Raw genomic sequence first — 19,936 nt, 5'->3', positions numbered from 1 at the left:
CTAACTGATTTGTCTTCTTTCTACCTGTCTAGCTCAAGGTTTCCCCAAATCCATCGTGTCACTTCACTTTGGACATGAAGTTAATCTTTGAGCTTCACCCTGCTCCTTCTCTGAGCACTCTTTTCAGTAACTACTCTTTCAAAGACTTCAGGTTGTCCCTGTGGACAGAAAGCAATCCAATAAACAAATTCATACTCACGAACACTTTCACAAGAAGCGTAACATTTAATAAGCAGCCTTTAAAAGACAGACTTTAGTATCTTCTACTCTGAGAAGCCTCTCTTGACTCTCTGGGTAGAATCAGCAAACTTTATATGCCCAGTTAGATCTCTCCTCCAACTTCAATATTCTTTTAGGGAAACAGAAGTACCTGTAATTTTGCTTTGCTATATTTTCCTCAATCAAAACAATTTCCATTAGAGTAGACCAATTCTTTTCAAACTTTTCCACCAAAGTAGTAACAACCCAGAGAAAAATAAATACTAAAATCTGGAGTGTGGGAGTTCTTGTTGCCTTGAAAGAGCAACAAGAACATGACATCAATTAGCAGGTTTGTATTTTATCTAAAAATTCAGAAGGATTTTATATTATCTTCCACAATATAGCCTTATTTGTTTAAACTAAAAGTGATCCCCCCCCCCAATTTTGATAAAAAATGTACACGTCATGTTTATCTCGTGACTTCTAACAACCAGACCAGATGGCATTACTTTTTAGTTCTTCCTACTGAGGATAATAAAGAAAGAAAATGGGTGACGAACAGAAAAAAGGGAGTGAAGCTTTTGCAAGAAGGCCTTGGGAAAGAGAAGTGAAGAGAAGGAAGAGGAATGCTGGCCTTGGAAGTGAGAGCTGGTGGTGGCTGCGAGGCAGGAGGGGGCTGAGGTGAAGCAAGAGCCACAACAAAGCAGGACCCAGAGAAAGCCTTATCCAGGAGGCAGAAAAGCCTTAGAATCAGAAAAGCACTAAGATACAGAGAAGAACTACCTGGGAAACAAAATAAAACCAAAAACCACTGGCTACAACATGGCAAAACCAGTTTATAAGCAAATTCTTCAAATAGCAGGAAAAAATGACTCCAATAAAATGGTACTAAGCAAAGAATATATAGCACCCATCATTTTGAGTATAAAATGTACAGAACAGCACTAATAGTACCTTTATCTAGTGAGCTATCTTCTTAAAAGTTTTATCATGAAACTGAACAGTATTTACGTGGACTGACTTGTTCAGCATCCACCTACACTTACTTGCACTCTATTGTATTCCTTTATTGTAGAGATTGAAAGGGTCACAACTACACTTCCCAGACTCTTTGGTGTGAACACAAATTGGCCTCTATCAATTAGATCCCATTACAACAGCTTTGGAAGGCAGATGTGAGGCAGAGGACATGTTCCTTTTCCTTCTGCTTCTGCTCCAGCAAGGATGACAATAAGCCTTCTGTTCCAGGGTTTGGTCCCTGGGTGCCCAGAGGCCCTATGGTAATAATGATGATGAGAGTTTCCTATCACTGGACGGCAGTGTTGGCACTGTATCCTGAACTTCAAAGACCTACTGGTTCTCTCTGAGAGCTTAGCCTAGAGCCCATTCCTTCCAGTAACTTCAGCTACCTTAATAGTCTGTATTAAACAATGCTCTGTTTAAAATGTCTGGAATGGGCTGTTTCCTATAACTGGACTCTCCCTGACACAGCTTTCATCTTTCTCTCTCTTTCTCAGTCTCAGCTCTCTCTCTCTCCCATTTTCCTTAGTAGGTCTCAAGTTTCTCAACTGATTTCTTCCAATAAAAGGTCATCAATCCTCACAGTAAGGACAGATCACTTGCTCCTATGCCGGCAGTTCCCACAGTACTCTACGATAATGTGTGTCCGTGTTTCCATCACTAAACTGGGAGTTCCCTGAATGCAGAGAGTAGACTCATGGCCCTTATTAAAGATTTGCAGACTCCCCACTGCCCTTTGTTTACAGACAGTTGCCAGGGTTGGAGAAGAGAGAAAAGCTGTCTTGTCTGCACGCAGTGTGCACCAGCAGAGGACAGCAGCTTCTGCTCAGGAAAGCTCTGCGAGAGATCAGCAGAAAGGACCAATCGTAGCTCTGAGACAGGAGCCATCGGTTCTGCTGTGCTCTGCCTTTGCTTTACTGTGACATATTGCGTACTTCATTCTGGCTCTCTGGGCATCAAGTTTCTTAATCAGACACATGTACTCTCAAATCTCTTCCCACAATAAAAGCCTATGAGTCTAGATATATACCAGTAGTGCTCAGACCTCTCTCGTACCCCAATCCCTTCTTTTAAGGTTTGCTATTTTTGAGGCTGCTATTTGCTAAAGCCCTTGAACTAAAAGTACTACTTTTACTTTTGGGAAAAAACTGTTTCTTATTCAGTCCCTTTTTAAAAACAAAATTTAAATTTATTATTTTATTGGGAGGAGGTAATTGGGTTTTTATTTATTTACTTATTTTTAATGGAGGTATGAACCCAGGACCTCGTGCTTGCTAGGCACATGCTCTTCCACTAAGCTATCCCCCACCCCCACTGCCCCTATCTTACTCAGTCTTGAACAGAAATACCCCTTTCATCCAAACAGGCAGGTGATAATGAAATCATCTTGGGAGAGCAGGTCTATCAGGTTTCTCTGGCTCTCCCTTTGTTGGTGGAAATTCAACTGGGCCTGTTTACATTTCTGGAAAAGGTCAAGTTCTGAAACACTTTGGGAGGCAGCCGCAATGCAAACCACTATACCTCCCACAAGGGTTTGGACATACATTGAGAGCAGTTAAGAGGATTTGAGATGAACCATCTTTACCATTTTAAGAGTTTTCACTGAATTTCCTATGTTTTACACAGTATCAAAAGGTGGTAGTTTTATGCATCAAGAATGTTTTAAGTGTTTCAAATGAGATTAAAATGACAACCCCTTATTTTTAACACTTTGTAGCTTATGAACTGTTTTCTTACACACTAAACTTGTGCTGGTAACATCCCTGATAATCACAGAAGATGGGTGTCTCTATTTTACAAATAAGGCAATCAAGGAACAGAGAGATAAAGTGGCTTGCTAGTCACATACCTGGAAAACTAGCATTTAGAAGATCCAGCCAGGTTTCCTAATTCCTATTTCAAGGTTATTCCATTGCAATAATTCTAATTAATCCTATCTGGTTAGGAGAAGAGCTTTCCCTTTGGTCTGGAGCAAATGGCTGGAAACTGTCTCTCAAGCAATGCCCAAATTTGTACGTTAATAAAAACTTCGTTTAGTTCTGTTAAGCTAACATTAACTGACGCCTGTCATACATGCACAGATGAGAGGGATTTGATTCTTGATCGGGAGGCAGACACAATTATATAATTATAGTAAGATAAAGACTATACCAAAGGCACAGGGGGCTGTGGGAACCCAGAAGGACCCTCTAACCCTGCCTGGGTAGTTTAAAGAGAGTCTCTAAAGGCTGATGACACTGAACATGGTTTTGATTTTCACTGAGTATAACTTAGATTACTTCAAATCACTCTACCTCTCTATTCCTTAATTGCTTCATTTGTAAGACAGGGCTAGAGATAAGTCTAGTATGTCATGATCAGTTTAAGCACACAAATCTTGTAAGTACTAAAGCTGTCTTAAGAGTTCCTGACAGCTTTTCTCAAGAAACTCTAGTTTCAGAATCAGGACCACAGTGGGGACTATACTGCCTCAGATGAGCTCATAATTCTGGGCTATTTGCGAATCCTCTGTACACAACTTTGCACTAAGGAACCACTCCTTTCCTTCCTCAAGAAAGAAGCTTTCAAAGCATGAGACAGGCAGACAAGCTGGGAACACAAAGGCAGGAGGAAAGCCAATGTAGATATTAAGGAAGCATCTACATCATTTTCACAAAAGCTTGGTAATTTATAGCTGACTCAGAGTATGGGATATGCTGCCCTCAGCTCCATATTCTTAGAAGATGAGAGCTGAAGAGAATCTCAGATATGATCTTGTGTGATCATTACATTTTACAGTTAAAGAAACGAGAAATAAGTTTGCCCAAAGTCATGAAGCAAGTTAATGGCTTAGCTAAGACCAAAACCCAGTCTTCTGACTTCCATTCCAGAATTCCTTCTATTACATGATTGGAGAGATGGTGGACAGGTCTGCACACACCACACTGTCTGACTGAAGCATAAATATCTGTGGGGGGAAGGACTATACGGGCTTATCACTGCACGGGTGGGACTCAAGAGACAAGATACTTCTGGAAGTGTCCACTCTGATGCTTGATCTGTGCTGGCTAAATAAAAAGAGGCCAAATAACAAATGATTTACAGATTTGTAACTCATGCCAGAAATATGAGAGGTGTTAAGCATCATATTCACAAACAAGAGGACATTATGTTTGCTGAGCTGCATCATAAAGATCAAGGTGCTGAGATACAGAAATAACACACAGTTCCTGATCCCAAAGAACAAACAGCCTAGTGTTAAGAAACATTTTCAGTACAGAGTAATTAGTAATTAGTAATTGTGTGGGGATGGGGGCTGCAGATGGGGAAGTTTTGGGAACACAGAGGAAAGTTTTCTGCTAATAGGGTGGTCAGTAGACTTCAAAGTATTGGTATCACTGTAGTATACTCTTGAAGGATGAGGAGCAAGTTTGCTGAAGAAGAGGGGAAAAAGAAATTCTAGGTGGAAGAAAGAGTATGATCAAAGGTAATGTGAGAGAACGAGGCACTGACAAAAAGCAAACTGCTGAACGTAAGAAATGGTGAGAGACAAGGCTGGAAAGACTGATAGGGGACACTCTGTGAGCTACAGCAGAGACTGCAGGTAATATGAAGTCAACAAAGTATTTTAAGTGGAGAGATGAGGTCATGTTTGTTGACCAGACATATAACCTCAGTGGTAGAATGAAAAAGATACTGAAGGAGAATATGAGAGCAGCAACCATTGAGAAGGCTATCTCATTAGTCCAAGTTTCTGAAGGCTGAACAAGCAAGGGGGTAGTGAGAATAGAGAAAAGGTGACAGAAACTTTCTGTGTAAGAGGACATGATCCTATACCCTGTAGTGGATACAGAGGAAACTTATTAAATATCTGTTGAATGAATCCACTAATCTCTGCAACTTATCCTCTGTTAAATTCCACGTAAGCAAGTTTCCTGCACGAGAGGCAAAGTAGAAAATCACAGAACATATTAGAAGGAAGAGAAAGCATTTGAGGAAGGCCTCAGATTCATCGGCTTCCACATTTAACAAATATTTACTGCTTATGTGTCAGACATAGTTCTAGGTGTTGGGGATTCAGCAGTAAATAAAACAAAACAAAAAAATTTCTGTCTCTGTAGGTCTTATATTTTTCTAGAAAGAAAATAAACAAAATATACTATTAAAGGCTATGATAAAAAATAAAGCAGGAAAGTGGGATAGGTATTGTTGGGGAGAGGATGAAATTTCAAATGGGTGATCAAGGGAGGTCTTGTTGAGACATAGTGATTCCAGTAAAGACATGCCAGAAGTGAAGAACATGCCAGGCAGAGGGTCATTAGATTCAAAGGCCCCAAGCAGGAATCTGCCTATATATTCAAGAGAAAGCCAAGAGGCCAGCATGGCTGGAACAGGGTCAATGAGGGAAGAGCAGGATGCCGGGTAGAGTCTGGTAATTGGGGAAGGGAGAAAGGAATCCAGGCTAAAAAAGGTGCATGAGCAAAGGCCCAGGGAACGCTTATAGTTTGTTATGATAGGAAGGGAAAGGAAGCCAAGCTGTGCTGGGAAAAGTCACCATTGTGTCATCCACAGCCACCCTAAAATCAGGTCAATTAGTCTTAGCTTGAGCCCTTCCTGCAGCTCAGCAATTTTTAAATTTATCTTTTCATGATTTCCTGTAGCTCCCTTACAATGGCCATGAATTCTAGCCAAAGAGATCAATTACCGTCCCCCATGCTCCCTCCAAACAAGCCTAGAGCATACACTTTTTCACTTCAATACCTTTGTCCAAGTTGAAACATCCACCTGGAATTCTATTCCCACCTTTCTGAAATCACCTTCATTCTAAAAAGTTCTGATTTCTTACACATGTCTGCTATTTCTGTGTTCTTAAATTGTCTTAAAACTAGATATTGTATTACCCTTCTGGCCCTCAGAACATTCTGCTTCATATATCATGAACTGTGTAGTTACCAATCCCCTTAACTCGGTTATCAGCTCTTGGAGGACAGAAACTATGTGTTATTTGCTCTGTACCTGGCACTGGCCTGACACAGATTTACTACTTGCTAAATTGAACCACTATTCTCGTTTGTAAGCACAGGACTGGGCATGTAGCACATAACCACCCCAGCAAACACAGAGTGTAGACAGGACTAACTGGTAAACACAGCTGTATCTCATATCTGAGAAGCAGGATGGTATAAAGGAAAGAGCATGGGCTTCAGGTCCAAACCTAGCTGGATTCAAATTCCAGATCTGTAGAGCTTATTAACTGTGTAACTCAACTCATTTTACCTTTCTGAGCTTCAGTTTTCTCATTTGGAAAGTGGGTATGTACTGTAATCTGCTCTTACTATAACCCCAGTTGTGGTTAAGGATTAAATGAGATAATTAATGTACAAAAATGAGAATAGAATTTGGCACAAGGAGATGCTCAATAAATTATTGTCAATTACCTTGTGAAGCCATATTTAAAAAATGTAACTCACTGCCTAATTGAAAAGTTACAAGTATATTTTGCTTTTTGCAATATGGGGGGGCACCCCTAAAATGGAACATAAATTATTTTTGCACCTTAAATTTCATTTTCAATGCAAAAACAAAACACCAAAATAACTCTTGCAAAAATCAAAGTTTTTTCTGTGCTTTCCTTAAACTCATTCATCTACTGATTTTTCTCTTTTTAAAAAATGCAGTTTTTACATATCAGACTTGTCACAAATGGACTGCTTTGGTAGGGCAATAAAAAGCAAAAACTATTTCCCAGTTTTGTGACTCATACAGGATCTCAGAATCTCTAACACAGCAAAGCAAGATTGTATATGAAAACTTTGTCCTGAGATAGAATGTTTTAAGGTCTCTGATACACAAAGGTTGTGAGAAGGATAAGAACCTCTGGGTCTTTGTGGAAGCTTACAATCCTGAAAGTAATGTCTGTTGGTAGTGTGTATGGGGAGAAATAGGAATGAAAGACAAACAACAGATACTATGGAGTATGAGTTTTGTTTCTGTTCCAAAGTAATAAGGGTACAAAGCAAAAACTGAAGCAACATCGAATTGATAGGAGACAAGTAGGGAGGCCAAACCAAAAGACATATATTGAAACCTTATGGTTTTCTGACTCTCACAGCCATCGCACAACTCAGAACTATTAATCATAGCCACTGACAAATGAGAAATTCAAGACAGAATAATTTGCTCAAGGTCACACACACACATAATTTACTGGCTGGGAATACAGGGTTGAATACATTCCTACAAGAAGGTAAGCACCACAAGGGCACTATTTTTGTCTGCTTGTTCACTGCTTTATTCCCAGCACCACGGACAGTTCCGTACATAGCAAATACTACGTAAGTTTTGTTGCTGAATGAATAAATGAATGAATGAATGAATCAGATAAGGTCTATGCTCTTAAACAGCACCTACTTAGTGGAGAAGTAAAGCATACAAACAATTTTACGACATGTGATATATGCTATAATAAAGAGGGCAAAAGTGCTAGAAGAGCAAAAAGGAGGGGACCTTTTTGTCAGGGAAACTCTGGTAAATGGTGATCGTTGAGCTGACTCTTGAGAGAGAAGGAGGAATTAAGACAGGCAAAAGAGAAGGGTGACAGCAAAGGGAAAATTTTAGGAGAGATTACAAGGTCGAATAAAAGTATGGCAGGGGTTCTTTGGTTGTCTGATGAGGTCTATGGGCCTCATCTTTTAATACTGACTTTTTAAAAATGCACAGTGTAAAATACATAGGATTACAAAGAAATCAAATCATACTGGCATATTATCAAAACACTAAAAAACTATGATATATTAATATGTGTGCTTCATTAATCATAACAAGATTTAATTATAGGTTTAATAATTACTGTAATTTTGAAGTAATTATAGGTATAAATATTCCAAGATATCTGCAGTAACTAAAATATGATATGAAAATACCTATGATTTCTATTGTTGACAACATCACAGGTACTGTTAATATTACTACTGTCTATTGCCTATGTTCACAATTGGAGGAAATGCTAAATTTTAGTTCAAGGTTAATAAAAATAAAATGTAACTATTTTCCCATCCAAGTTCACCTACTCTGACTTTTATCCTTGGATCCCTTGGCAGTTTATGGATCCAGTGTTAAGAATCCTTAGCCTTAGGTAGGTAATAAAGAGGGCTTGAGTTGGTAGGAATGGAGAAGAAGGCAGAGATCTAAGAGACATTTGAGAGATGGAACAATGAATGGATCTGATGATTTGATGGTGGATAAGGAAAAGAGAAGAATCTAAGTTGATACTCAGGTTTCTGGACGGAGGAATTTATGATATGCGAAATTAGGATAACTGAAAAGGCCCACTCAGGTTCAGAAAGGCTTTCATGTTGCTTAAACCTTTAGTCTTGAGAAATACAATAATTATTGATTAAGATGATTAATAGTTCTTCCAGACCCTGTCATGATTAGAAAGATTTGTGAAGACAGGACCATAGCCTGCAGAGTCAGATACCTATTTCTGGATAAGTGAACAGAGCATACCTTTCAAGCTCAAGTGCATTGCTCTTTCTACCAGGATGCTGACTGCAAAAGTTCCATCCAACTCGGTAGGACCCTCCTGGGCTGGGCAGACTTCAGCTGTGGTGCTGTTACAGGGGACCTTGGTGGAGGCTGGAGAATTCTGGTGGACATGTGGTGGAGAGAGCTGGATCTCATCATTTCCTCTGGGGAACTGCTCAGACTCACTGTGGCTGCTGCAGTCCATGGAGTCCAGCTCATGAGTGGGCCCAGGGTGTGAAGAAAGAGAGGAAAAAACCACATGAACTCGCAAGGCAGCTCCTAAGAGGTTGGAAGCATTTCGTCCAAACAGAGGATACACACCTGCAAGAAGACGGAGGAGAACAAGACTAGGCAAGCAGGAACCAAGAACTCACTCTAACCTTGGAGGAGATGCTCTCTGAGGGTGCTTGTGGCCCTGTCTCCTTTGGCAGGGCAACTATAGGCCCTAATATACCAATCTGCAAAACAAACTATGAAGTTATACACACTGTGAGAATTTTTACTGCGTCCGCCATCCCCACCACTATCTACAATAATGGAAAGCAGCGAGAGCTCTGATTTCAGGCCAAAGCTGAATGACTACCAAGCAGAGCTGCTGTAGAGGGAACTCATGTGCTTGAGGGGCAACTAGACTTAATGACTTCTGAAGCCTCTTAAAAGTTTAAGATCTGATTAAATCAGGAGTGGCCTGTCTTCTTTTCCACATGTCCTACTAGCTCCTGTTCTTGGGCCTTCTCCTTGGGAAGCTGTCCTAGTGCTCAACTTAGCCCCTTTCACCAACTACATAGGTCCAGGCAGCAGCCTTGAAGATCATTTGGAAGGGAAGTAGGAGGTTGTAGTAGAAGAAAGAAAAGTAAGGGAATTAATATTTGTTGAGTATTTCTCATGCGCCAGAATCTCAGAGGGGTAAAGTAACCTGCCAAGATGACTTTTCCAGTAAGTGGCAGATTTAAACCCAGGGATTTAAACTTTTTTTGGTTTGCTGGATATTAAAATGAGATTTTATTTATAAAGCAGAAGGCACTATAGTTCCTTCAGAATCTCAAAGTTTGCTTCATTACACTCATTTCAATTCAGGGAAATGGACTCAATCGATTCACAGATGGCAATAAGATGGAACTTCTCCAGTCTTTTCCTGTTTTGAGGTAAATTAAACTGTTTTCTTCCAATGCAACATACAGATCATTATGATTATCACAAACGAAAAAAATGAGCAAATCATAGATGGGAAGATACCCAAAAGCCATACAATTAAATTCTTATCCTCAAGACACTTACAGTACTTGGAAGGAGGGTTGGATGGATGATTAGATGAACTCACTGGCTCATTCAACAAACACATCAAATGCCATGCTTTGTACAAGGCCCTTTTACAAGAGGAATAAAAAGCTTAGACTGGTAAGATGTGGAAAAGTATGAGGAAAATGAACAATCTGAAAAGTTAAATACTCCCTTTGGTATCACTCCACAAAAAGAGGTGTTTGTGCTTGAGTCTGATCCTTAAATCTATATTGGTATCCCAAACCTACTTTCTTCAGCAAAGTGAACTTAAAAGCCTGTCTTTATAAACTTAAAGTTCAAGTGAGCTTTGCACACTTCAAGGACTTTTTCTGCAGTCTCTCTGAAGTGACTCTAGGCCAGCCCAGATAAAATAGGGCACATAGCATTTGATGAGTGCTTAGGGGAGCCAGAATTACACCTGCTGGGTCCAGAGAGAATCTGGGATGATCACCCAGATACGCAGTCCTCCTTCTTTATCTTGGGCCATCTTCTCAACAACAGGGTCAGAGCACAAGGCTAACAGAGCTAAAATAGGGTTGGGACTCAGTTTCTTCGACTGTATAGTGGGGGAAATAACAACTAACTTTACAGGAATGTTAAGATGAGTAAATAATTTTTTTTTTTGAAGAATCTAGTCTGGCTATCTCCAATTCATTCTATACTATAGTTGTCAGACTTATTTTTTCAGAATGCAAAGCCATGCCACTCTTCTATTCAGAACCCATTATAGTAGCTTTGTATAGCTCTCAGAAAGAGTCCAAACTGTCCTGCTTAGACAAGGCCATGAACAACAGTATTGCAGCCACTTCTCTAGCTTCATCTCCCATCACTTATGTATCCTGAAATCCAGCATTACTAAATTACTGACAGTGCCTAAAATGTACCAAACTGCTTCCTGCCTCTATGCCTTCACCCATGCTGTTCCCTATTTAGAAAACACTTGTTTCCCCCTTTTGTTGACTTATTCCTAAATCCTTTGAAATGTGGGTCAAGCATCACTTCCACTGAGATATCGTCCTTGAATCAAAGAGATACTGTATCCCTGTGCTCTCAAAGTGCCACTGAGAATAACTTTTTCTTAGTTCTTTTGCTTCACTGTAAAGTAGTTTATTTATTACTCTACTCTCCCCTTAGACTATAAGCTCATTGACTATTTCTTACTCATCTCGAATCCCAGGGCCAAGTACATATATCAGGTACTGAACAAATGTTTGAAAGAAAAGCACCCTTACTGCCACCTGCAAAATGTTACCTTTTTCCTTTCTGCCTTGTGAACCAGTTTATTACCATGTAGATTTTATGATTCCAAGATGTGCTGACCAGAGAGAAAGGATAACCTAATCTCGTTAGCAGGTATGCTTTTCAATGTATTTAAAAAACTAACATTCTAGGTTATCACATAGTCTCTTATACATGTGGCTAAAGGTAGTTCCCTAAGTTCACTCATTTTTATTTTACACATATTAACTGACTGCATACAAGGCACTATGTTAAAGTGCAAAAATCTGATGAATTTGGATGTACTCTAAAGCTACAAAGTTCAGAGGCAGTTCTTAGATCTGTGGTGACCCCACTAAGATATACTATCACTAGATAATGCCCTTTTTAAAGCAGCCAGCAGACATCTTTCTTTCTGAAATCTCTTTAGTTACAAGAAACATTACTAAATTACTATTAATCTTTCAAAATGCAATAATTTAAGAACACTTTCTAGCATGTGACCCTCGGTAGTTACCCAACCTCTTGGAGTACCCATTTTCATGACTGAAAAATGGGTTTGATACCTATCTCAAAGGATTGCTTACAGGATCAAATAAAATAGTGTCTGAGAGGGTGTCTTATATAATGCATGTCATAGAACAGCAGGTGCTCAAACCACAAGAGCTGAGGCTGGTCTCTGAGCCATTACTTACCACTGACAGTTAGTGTCCTTGCTGACCTCTCCCCAAGTCTGGCCAGGTCCACATAGGCTGAGCCAATCCAGCTGTCTGTCTGGTGGGGCCTCTCCACACTGTCATTGCCATAAGCCCGCCACACTTGGATCTCTAACCTCTCCTCTCTGAAGTACCAAAGCAGTGATGGGCTCCTAGGGACTTCTGCTCTCTTGGATGCCTTGAAAGTAACCATGACCTGCTTTTTGTTTGTAGATTCCTTAGGCTTCTTGAGAGGGGTCCAAAAGCCTTCATGATCGTACAGCTTGTAGCGGAGGTAGCAATATGTATTCTTATGAATGTGCCTCTGGCCAGCAAGTAGCACACAATGGATAGGCAGCCACAGCCTTGGGGTGGAGATGGTGATGGTGGCTGGCTCATCTCCATCCATCTTGACAAGATCCTTCAGATTATTCTCAAAGCTCCAGCCCAATAGCTCAGCAGCTTCTAACACTCGCTCTCTGTCTCCAGGATGGGTGAAGGAAACTGAAAGCTCCAGACCACCTACAATCTTCTGCATGAGCTCCAAGCCGTGAGGCAGGGCCCCCTCTTCTGGTAAAATGATAGGATACCATCCTGTGATCCCTTATGAGAGAAAAGGAAGATTTTCAACGATTGTTTTAAAAGTAAAAAGATTTATCCACTTTCCAACCCAGAGCCATCATCAACCTGACCCAAGACAGAACAGAAAACATACACCCACAGTGCAAGGAGTTTGTTTCATCTGACCACTGAAAGACAATTAGATCAGGTGGAAGAACAAAGGCTAGGAGTTGGAAGACCTGTATGCTCTCCTTGGCTCAGCACCAAACTAGTAGGTCAGTCTGGGTAAGCCATTAACTTCTTTCCGCTTCATTTCCTTACCTGACAAATGGGAAAATTAGTGCTGATCTTGCCTACCAAAGTTATTATGACTGTCAAAGAAGATAACGGTTTTGGAAGAGCTTTGGAAGAAAATAAAAAGTGTGAAATACTATTATGGTGCTATGAGTACAACAGAGAAGGCATGGGACAAGAAGTCAGGAAATCTGGGGTCTAGTCCTGGGTCTTTTACCAAGGGAACCGCCACTTCGTCAACACACACCAATGACCAGGCACTAGATTTCAAAACAACAATTTAAAGTAATAGCTACTTGTTACTGAGGATCTACTATGTATCAGAAATTCTCTTATGCTTTATATATAGTACTTCTTTTAATTCTCCTGATAACCCTGTGAAGTTCTGAGGATTAAATGTGATAATGATCCTTATTTTATAGATGAGAAAATGGAAGCTCAGAGACCTGCCCAAGTTATTACAGCTACCAGGTAGCAGAGATAGGATTTGAACTCAGGTCTAGTCGGCTTTGAAGTCTACACTCCATCTATTATAAGTTTATAATATCTTATCTGAAACTCTTAGGGCGAGATTTATTTCTGAGTTTAAAAATTTTCAGATTTTAGAAAGGCAATGTGGTACATAAACCGAGTATTATGTACTTGTCAGTGATCCCGTAAATCAGGGATTGGTAAATTTATTTTGTAAAAGGCTAGATAGTAAATATTTTAGTCTTCTGGGCCATATGGTCTTTGTTGCAACTACTCCAATGTGCTGTTGTAGTGAGAAAGTGGACACAGATAATATGAAAACGAAAGGGCACAAGGTGCTTCAATAAAACTGTATACAATCAGGCAAAGGCCTAAGTCAGCAAATAAAGACTAAATGGTCTCATGTCAGTTGAGGTCAGAATTGGCTGTTCAATGAGTTAATAAAAAACCTGTCATTTTTTTAAGCTTTTTGGTTTTCACAACTATATAAAACAGATTGTGGATTGGTATAATATTCACAGCAATTTTCTAAGATAGGTTTTATTAATTTAGGTTATAGATAAGAAGATTTAGATTTATTGAGATTAATTTGCCAAAGGTCACCTAAGGTGGTATGACTTTTGGAAAAGGTATTTAATTTTTCTGAGCCTTCCAAGTTTTCAACTGTAAAATGAGGAGGCTAATCTCTTAAGACTCCTTTCAACTTAGTCAGTCTAAGAACCTATGGCTTTAGCTTTAGTAAATTCTCATCACTGGGTATTAATTTACTTTCAAATATTAGTGGTTTTTAACATTTTTTGGTTACAGGCCCCTTTGGCTTTAGTGAAAGTTATCCTCAGAAAAACACACAAATACACAAAAAATTTCACACCATTTCAGCACTTAAGAACTGCTGGTTTAGATCATTCGTTTTGCTCTGTGATTCTATAGTTGAGATTATTGGTAGAAAGAAACAAAATAGAATAGTCACTTTAGAATAGTTTTGAATATAAAGACAAATGATATGTCCCAAATTATTTAAAAGGTTTACTTCCAAGGGGTTAAATTTAATTTGTAGAGATGAGATTCCTCAGATGGTGCCTGATCCCTGACAAATTCTGTATTAAATTTGAAAAGGAAGGAAACTGAGGTGTCCTATGTGCTCAGCCTTGTGTAAAGATCTTTCATGTGTATAATTTCACTAACTGCTTCAATAATCTTGCAAAGATCCTATTATCTCCATATTTACAGATGAGGGAACTATGGATCTGAGAGATGAAGTGAGTTGCTCCAGGTCACAGTTAGTGACAGAAGTGAGATCTGAACCCTGCATCAAGTTGTAGAGACTTCTCTCTGGTAGGCACACAGTACCTGTTCATTAGAGTACTGCTCAAATTTCAATTCACATACTTAGGAGATGTGTGATATAACTTTGGAAACTAGATTACACAATCCTAGGGAGGAAGATGGGCAAGAGAAGGAAAACTAACATTTACTGACTGTCTATCATGTGTCAGGTACTTCACATATCCTATTTCATGGATTCCTACCTTGTGGACTTGTCAGGATTAACAATCTCTATCCATTGATAAGAAAACTGGGGCTCAGAGAGATCAAGGTCACTTTGTCAATGTCACTGAGCTAGTAGAAAGTAGGATAGAACCAATATTTCCAGACTGTCTTGTTCCTTCTTTTGGGCCTTAACCTCATACCCTTATTCCTTCTTCAGTGAGAGAGGAGAGTATAATGAAAAAGAATGGGTGAATCTGGATTTGACTTCCACTACTCTACTACCTAGCTGTGTGGTTTTGGCAAATCACTTAACCTCTGTGAGCAAGTTTTCTCATCTGTAAAATGAAAATAATCCTGTATCCCTGTCAGTAAGGGTTAACATGAGGCTCAAACAAGATCTGAGGAAATATTTTACCGAGTGTGAAATAATGCAATATGTATTGCCTTATTATATGTAGGATCATCCATCTTTCCTACAGTAAGATGACAATACAATATTTTGAGCTTCTTTGCTTTATTAGAGATCTTTGAAATGATTAGGAAAGGATTTAAAATGCTTTTGAGAAAACTTTTGAAGTATTTGGGAGAATTCAGAAGCATGTGTTAAGTGGCCATGTTTTCTTCTGCATATCTTTCAAGAAAGCCAGACAAGATGATCTCTTGCAGGGAAGTGAATGGGAAAGGGTAAGATTATAAATTAAAGTGATAATCCAGGATCCCTACCAGATCTCTTGATCAGCAGCTCTTTTGTTGGAATCTTTACTACTCCAAGCAGATAATCTTTGAATGAGTGGATACTGGTTATATCACTGGCTGTAAAAAAAAAAAACAAAAGAACAGAAATCATTTGGCAATCTATTAACCAAAGCGCTTAGGTTTACAATAAAGATATCCATATAAGCCTCCATTTACACTCAGTGAATTTCAGTTTTGGAAGTCTTGCTCCAGTCAAAATTTGAATGCCCTCTCAATCATTTTAGTTAAACCATTAATCATATGTATATATGTATACATATACTTAAATCATTTTATTTTGAAAAATTTAGGCATTCAAAAAAGTCACAAGAATATTACAAAGACCTCCTATATACCCTTCACCTAGATTTGCCAACTAATATCCTGACACATCTGCTGTATCTCTCTCTACATTCTCTTGAAACCACTCAATATATATTCTATTTTTGCTACATCCTGAAGAAGTAAGTTTCAGAGAATATAACTCCTCATCCCTAAAGACCTCAGCACATATCTCCTAGGAAGGGCTGTACCATTCAAAACAGAGCCCTTTTAAATTCTGACTGTGAGTCATCTGGTGCTCACCTGACTTGGTATCTTCATGATAAACAGCAAAAGTAACTTCTGCAAACTCCAACAGCTCTGCCAGGAAACAAGCCTCTCCACTGCAGTGCTGAGTTACCAAGTTACATGAGAATTCACTGTGATGGGAAAACTCAGGGCAGAAGGAACAGGCCACAGGGCGGGTCTGACGCTGTTCTCCCTTAGGCAGGAAGGACAGATGAGTGGTGACAAAGGCATTGACCCCAACTGTGGTGCTAAACTGTAGAGCAGGTTCCTGTTCAGCCAAAGCCCTGTAGGGGAAAAGGGTGGGAATCAGAAGGAGGTGATATCAGAAATCAGCTTGACTGCCTAGAAGACATCACCATTTCCATGAGGCCATCCAGAACACTAACCAACTACATGTTTCCTACCTGGGCTTTTGGCAGTGCTGCCACAATGTGTTTTCTTAGTAATCTAGATATCACAGTGTATGTGTATGGGGGAGGCAACATTCATCTGCCCACTAGAGTGACACTATGAGGACACTCCACTGTACTTGGCCAAGCTTCCTGCCCTTCTTTCTTGAAACTGCAACACAGACCAGATGTGGGACTTATAACAAACGGCCTGCCATCCAATCTGATTCTCCCCAGGAGTCCCCAGAGAAACGGTTGAGTTTCTTATCTATTATTCAGTCTCTCTGAGATCTACTAAGTATCAAAATTCCAAGTCCTTTTCTGTCGATTAAACAGTAGTTAACACCATATGTTAGAATTCTGACCTGGGCTGGGTCTTACTCAGAACAGCCACTCCATATACACACGTTTTATGCCTCCACTGCCTTTGCTTATGTTCTTCTCTTTGACTGGAATAATTTTCAGCTTTTGGGCATTGTGGTAACTCCTACTCTTCTTTCACAATGTTGTGTCAATTTCTGGTGTACAGCATAATGCTTCAGTCATACATGAACATACGTATATTTGCTTTCATATTCTTTTTCACTATAAGTTACTACAAGATACTGAATATAGTTCCCTGTGCTATACAGTATGAATCTGTTGTTTATCTATTTTATATATATTAGTATCTGCAAATCTTGAACTCCCAACTTACTCCTTCTCACCCTCTTTCCCCACTGGTAACCATAAGTTTATTTTCTGTCATTCTAAGTGAAGTAGCCAGAAAAAGAAAGAAAAATACCATATGATATCACTTACATGTGGAATCTAAAAAGAAAGACAAAAACAAACTTATTTACAAAATAGAAACAGACTCAGATTAAGATATTTTGAAGGGTGTTGAATGCCAAGTTGAGCAAGGAGGTTGGACCTTATCCTGTGAACCAGTACCCTAAAGTGGAATGAGTACAACCCAGAGGGTCCACAGGGTAAACTATCTGGGATTATGAAGAAAATATTAAAACTTCTAGAATTGTTATCTCATGTATTAAAGTTTTACCACTCTATGATAAATTTTATAATGTATATATTAGTATAATAGTACATGAAAATGATTTATACATGAATAAGTATACACATATTTAGGAGGTGTGCCACTTTTTTATTAATAGGAATGTACAATTAAAGTTAGGAGACCACTGCTACTGACAATGAGATACCATCAAAAGTTTGAATATGTGAAAGGACATGATTAAAAAACTGCCCTGGTATCTCATAAACACTAAGATGTTCTCAGGCAATTATTGAAAAAGTGTATTTGGAGAATTTAGTGAGGAAAATTATTTATTAGACTGAACATTTTACCAGCTGCTTCAGTGTCTAATCTCACAGGACAATAATTCCATTAGTTATTCAGCGACCATGAAGTTAGAGGTAAACAATCTGACTCTAAGTTGTAACAAAATAAGAAGTTAAGAAGCCCTTGCTTCTTTCTTGAACTCATGTCCAAAGTGAGCCAGTCTGCCAAAGGATGGTGATCTAGTTCTCCTTCTCACTGGGCACCTGTAACCTGCTAGAACTGTGCTATGGGGTGGGGACAGAGAGGAGTTCAGGCAGAGTCTGCGTCTCAAGGAACTCACAGCCTCATGGAGGACAACTCATGTAAGCAAACAATTGAAACAGAGTGATATGTACTGCAACTAAGGTGCTAATAGACAAAGCACAAAGCACCATTTCTATCTATATGTAGGGAGATATAGAGGAAGATTGGAAAATCTCGAAAGAAAATAGAAGTTTGTTTAGTGGACAAAAGGAGGAAGAACATCCAAGTAGAGAGCAATATGAGCAAAGACCCTAAGGAGGCAAGAGAGGGCCATGCTGTTTATATATAGGGACAGTGTTCCAGGCAGAGATAACAGCAAGACAAATGCTCTGAGGAGGAAATGAGCTTGGTGCGTTCAGAAGCAATAAGAAAGCCAGTGGCTGGAGTGGAGTAATCAGAGCGCAACTAGCAGGAAGAGATGAGGTCATTACAGATAATGGGATCAGACCATGTGGGGTCTTATAGACATTTTAAGGACTCTGGCTTTTACTCTGAATGAGATGGAAAGGCACTGTTGGGTTTTAAGCAGATGTGTGTCAAGATCTGATTTAAGCTTTCATAAGATCACTGGCTTCTGTACTGAGAACAGACTAAAGGGGAATGAGCTAGAAAAACTGGGGGTGGTACTCAGAGACTGAACCTGAGATTATGGAGGAGCTGTAGTGATTGGTCCTGGCCTGGTTTGAGGGCATAGGGCATGACCGTGGGAATAAGTGGTTAAGCAGGGTAGAGGGTAAAATTGCTGGACAAGGTCATGGAACTAAGTTGTTAATAACAGTTAAATAGCAAAATTTGCAAGTGATTTATTTACTTATGTTCTTATATGCTTTCTTAAGAGAAAAAGAAAGAGTCGAGTTGTGGTTAATAAACTGGAAATTTACACAAGAAAGTTTCACATTATTTGATCATCAAACATCATGTGGACCCCAGTGGAAAAGGTTTGGTTTGAGAACTGCTTTTCTAAGGTGCACTTACTTGGCTGCTGCTTGCAGACCACAGGCTCTGATGATCTGGACTGAGATGGAAACAGCTTGGGCAGCAAGAACTCCCTCTGCTGTCCTTGGAGTACGCCTGTACCTTAGGCCCACATCCAGTAAACCTGAAGAATGAGGAGAAAATAAGAAGGTCAGTTGGAATAACCTCTGTTCTACCAAATCCCAAGTCCTGGTCAGGAAGGAAGGAAGAAGATAACCCTAATGAACAATAAGGGGCCTTGGCAGTGCAACAGTCTGTCTGTGGTCAGAATCACAATACATTATTGTATTTGAGGATTAATAAAGGCAGAACAGAAGTTATTATTTTCACTTTATAGCCAAGAAACTATAGCTCAGAGATTCCACAGCTTGCCAAGATGACAAAACTATCAGAGACAGAAGTTAATCCCTGATTTTTTAAACTCCCAGTTATTTTTATAGAATTGAGATGAAGTCTTATCTAACCTTTCTTCTTTTTAAAACTTTGAAAAGTTCTTACGATTATATATTATTATCTCCTGCTACGACCACCACTTGAAATACCTTCACATGCCATCTTTTTATAAAAACTCTCCTATTATATTTCAGGAAAGCTTTCCCCCAGCCCAGGAAAAGCTTTAAGGAACAAGAGAACAAGCTGATCAGTGAAGGTCAGGAGGAACTACTCAATTTTAAAGACAGTAAGATAAAGCCTGTTGTTTGGGCATACACTCTCTAGCAAGTACCAACAGCAACTTGATTTAGGAGGCTAATTCTAGTTACTGATGATGTATTTAGAGGATAGGTTATCTTGCTGGAACTATTAGGATATGATCCAAAAGTCCAAATTCTAATGAATCCCTTTCAACTTTAAATCCTAACTTCCTCCTCCCTTATAATGAATTTCCCAGTTCATGCTGAGTACATTCTACCAATCCTACATTATGCTGCCTTGGAATAATAATT

At 39.3% G+C, this 19,936-nt stretch overlaps 1 protein-coding gene across 6 annotated transcripts in view; it reads right to left on the bottom strand.

Annotated features, from left to right (window-relative positions):
* The window catches only part of C2CD3 (C2 domain containing 3 centriole elongation regulator), a 106,834-nt gene that overhangs the window by 32,846 nt on the left and 54,052 nt on the right, over positions 1-19,936 (bottom strand). For 5 of the 6 annotated variants that reach the window (XM_072969235.1, XM_072969237.1, XM_006203342.4 and 2 more), the window contains 5 exons: positions 18,993-19,116; positions 16,059-16,327; positions 15,462-15,551; positions 11,922-12,524; positions 8,710-9,048 (listed from right to left, as the gene is read on the bottom strand). In XM_072969235.1, the coding sequence (XP_072825336.1) occupies positions 8,710-9,048; positions 11,922-12,524; positions 15,462-15,551; positions 16,059-16,327; positions 18,993-19,116 (1,425 nt within the window). The remainder of the gene's footprint in view (positions 1-8,709; positions 9,049-11,921; positions 12,525-15,461; positions 15,552-16,058; positions 16,328-18,992; positions 19,117-19,936) is intronic. The other variant, XM_072969236.1, reaches the window with a different exon arrangement.

Source organism: Vicugna pacos, chromosome 10, assembly GCF_048564905.1.
Source record: "Vicugna pacos chromosome 10, VicPac4, whole genome shotgun sequence".
In the NCBI taxonomy this organism is placed as follows: Eukaryota; Metazoa; Chordata; class Mammalia; order Artiodactyla; family Camelidae; genus Vicugna; species Vicugna pacos.
This window is presented reverse-complemented; position numbering and strand designations above follow the sequence as displayed.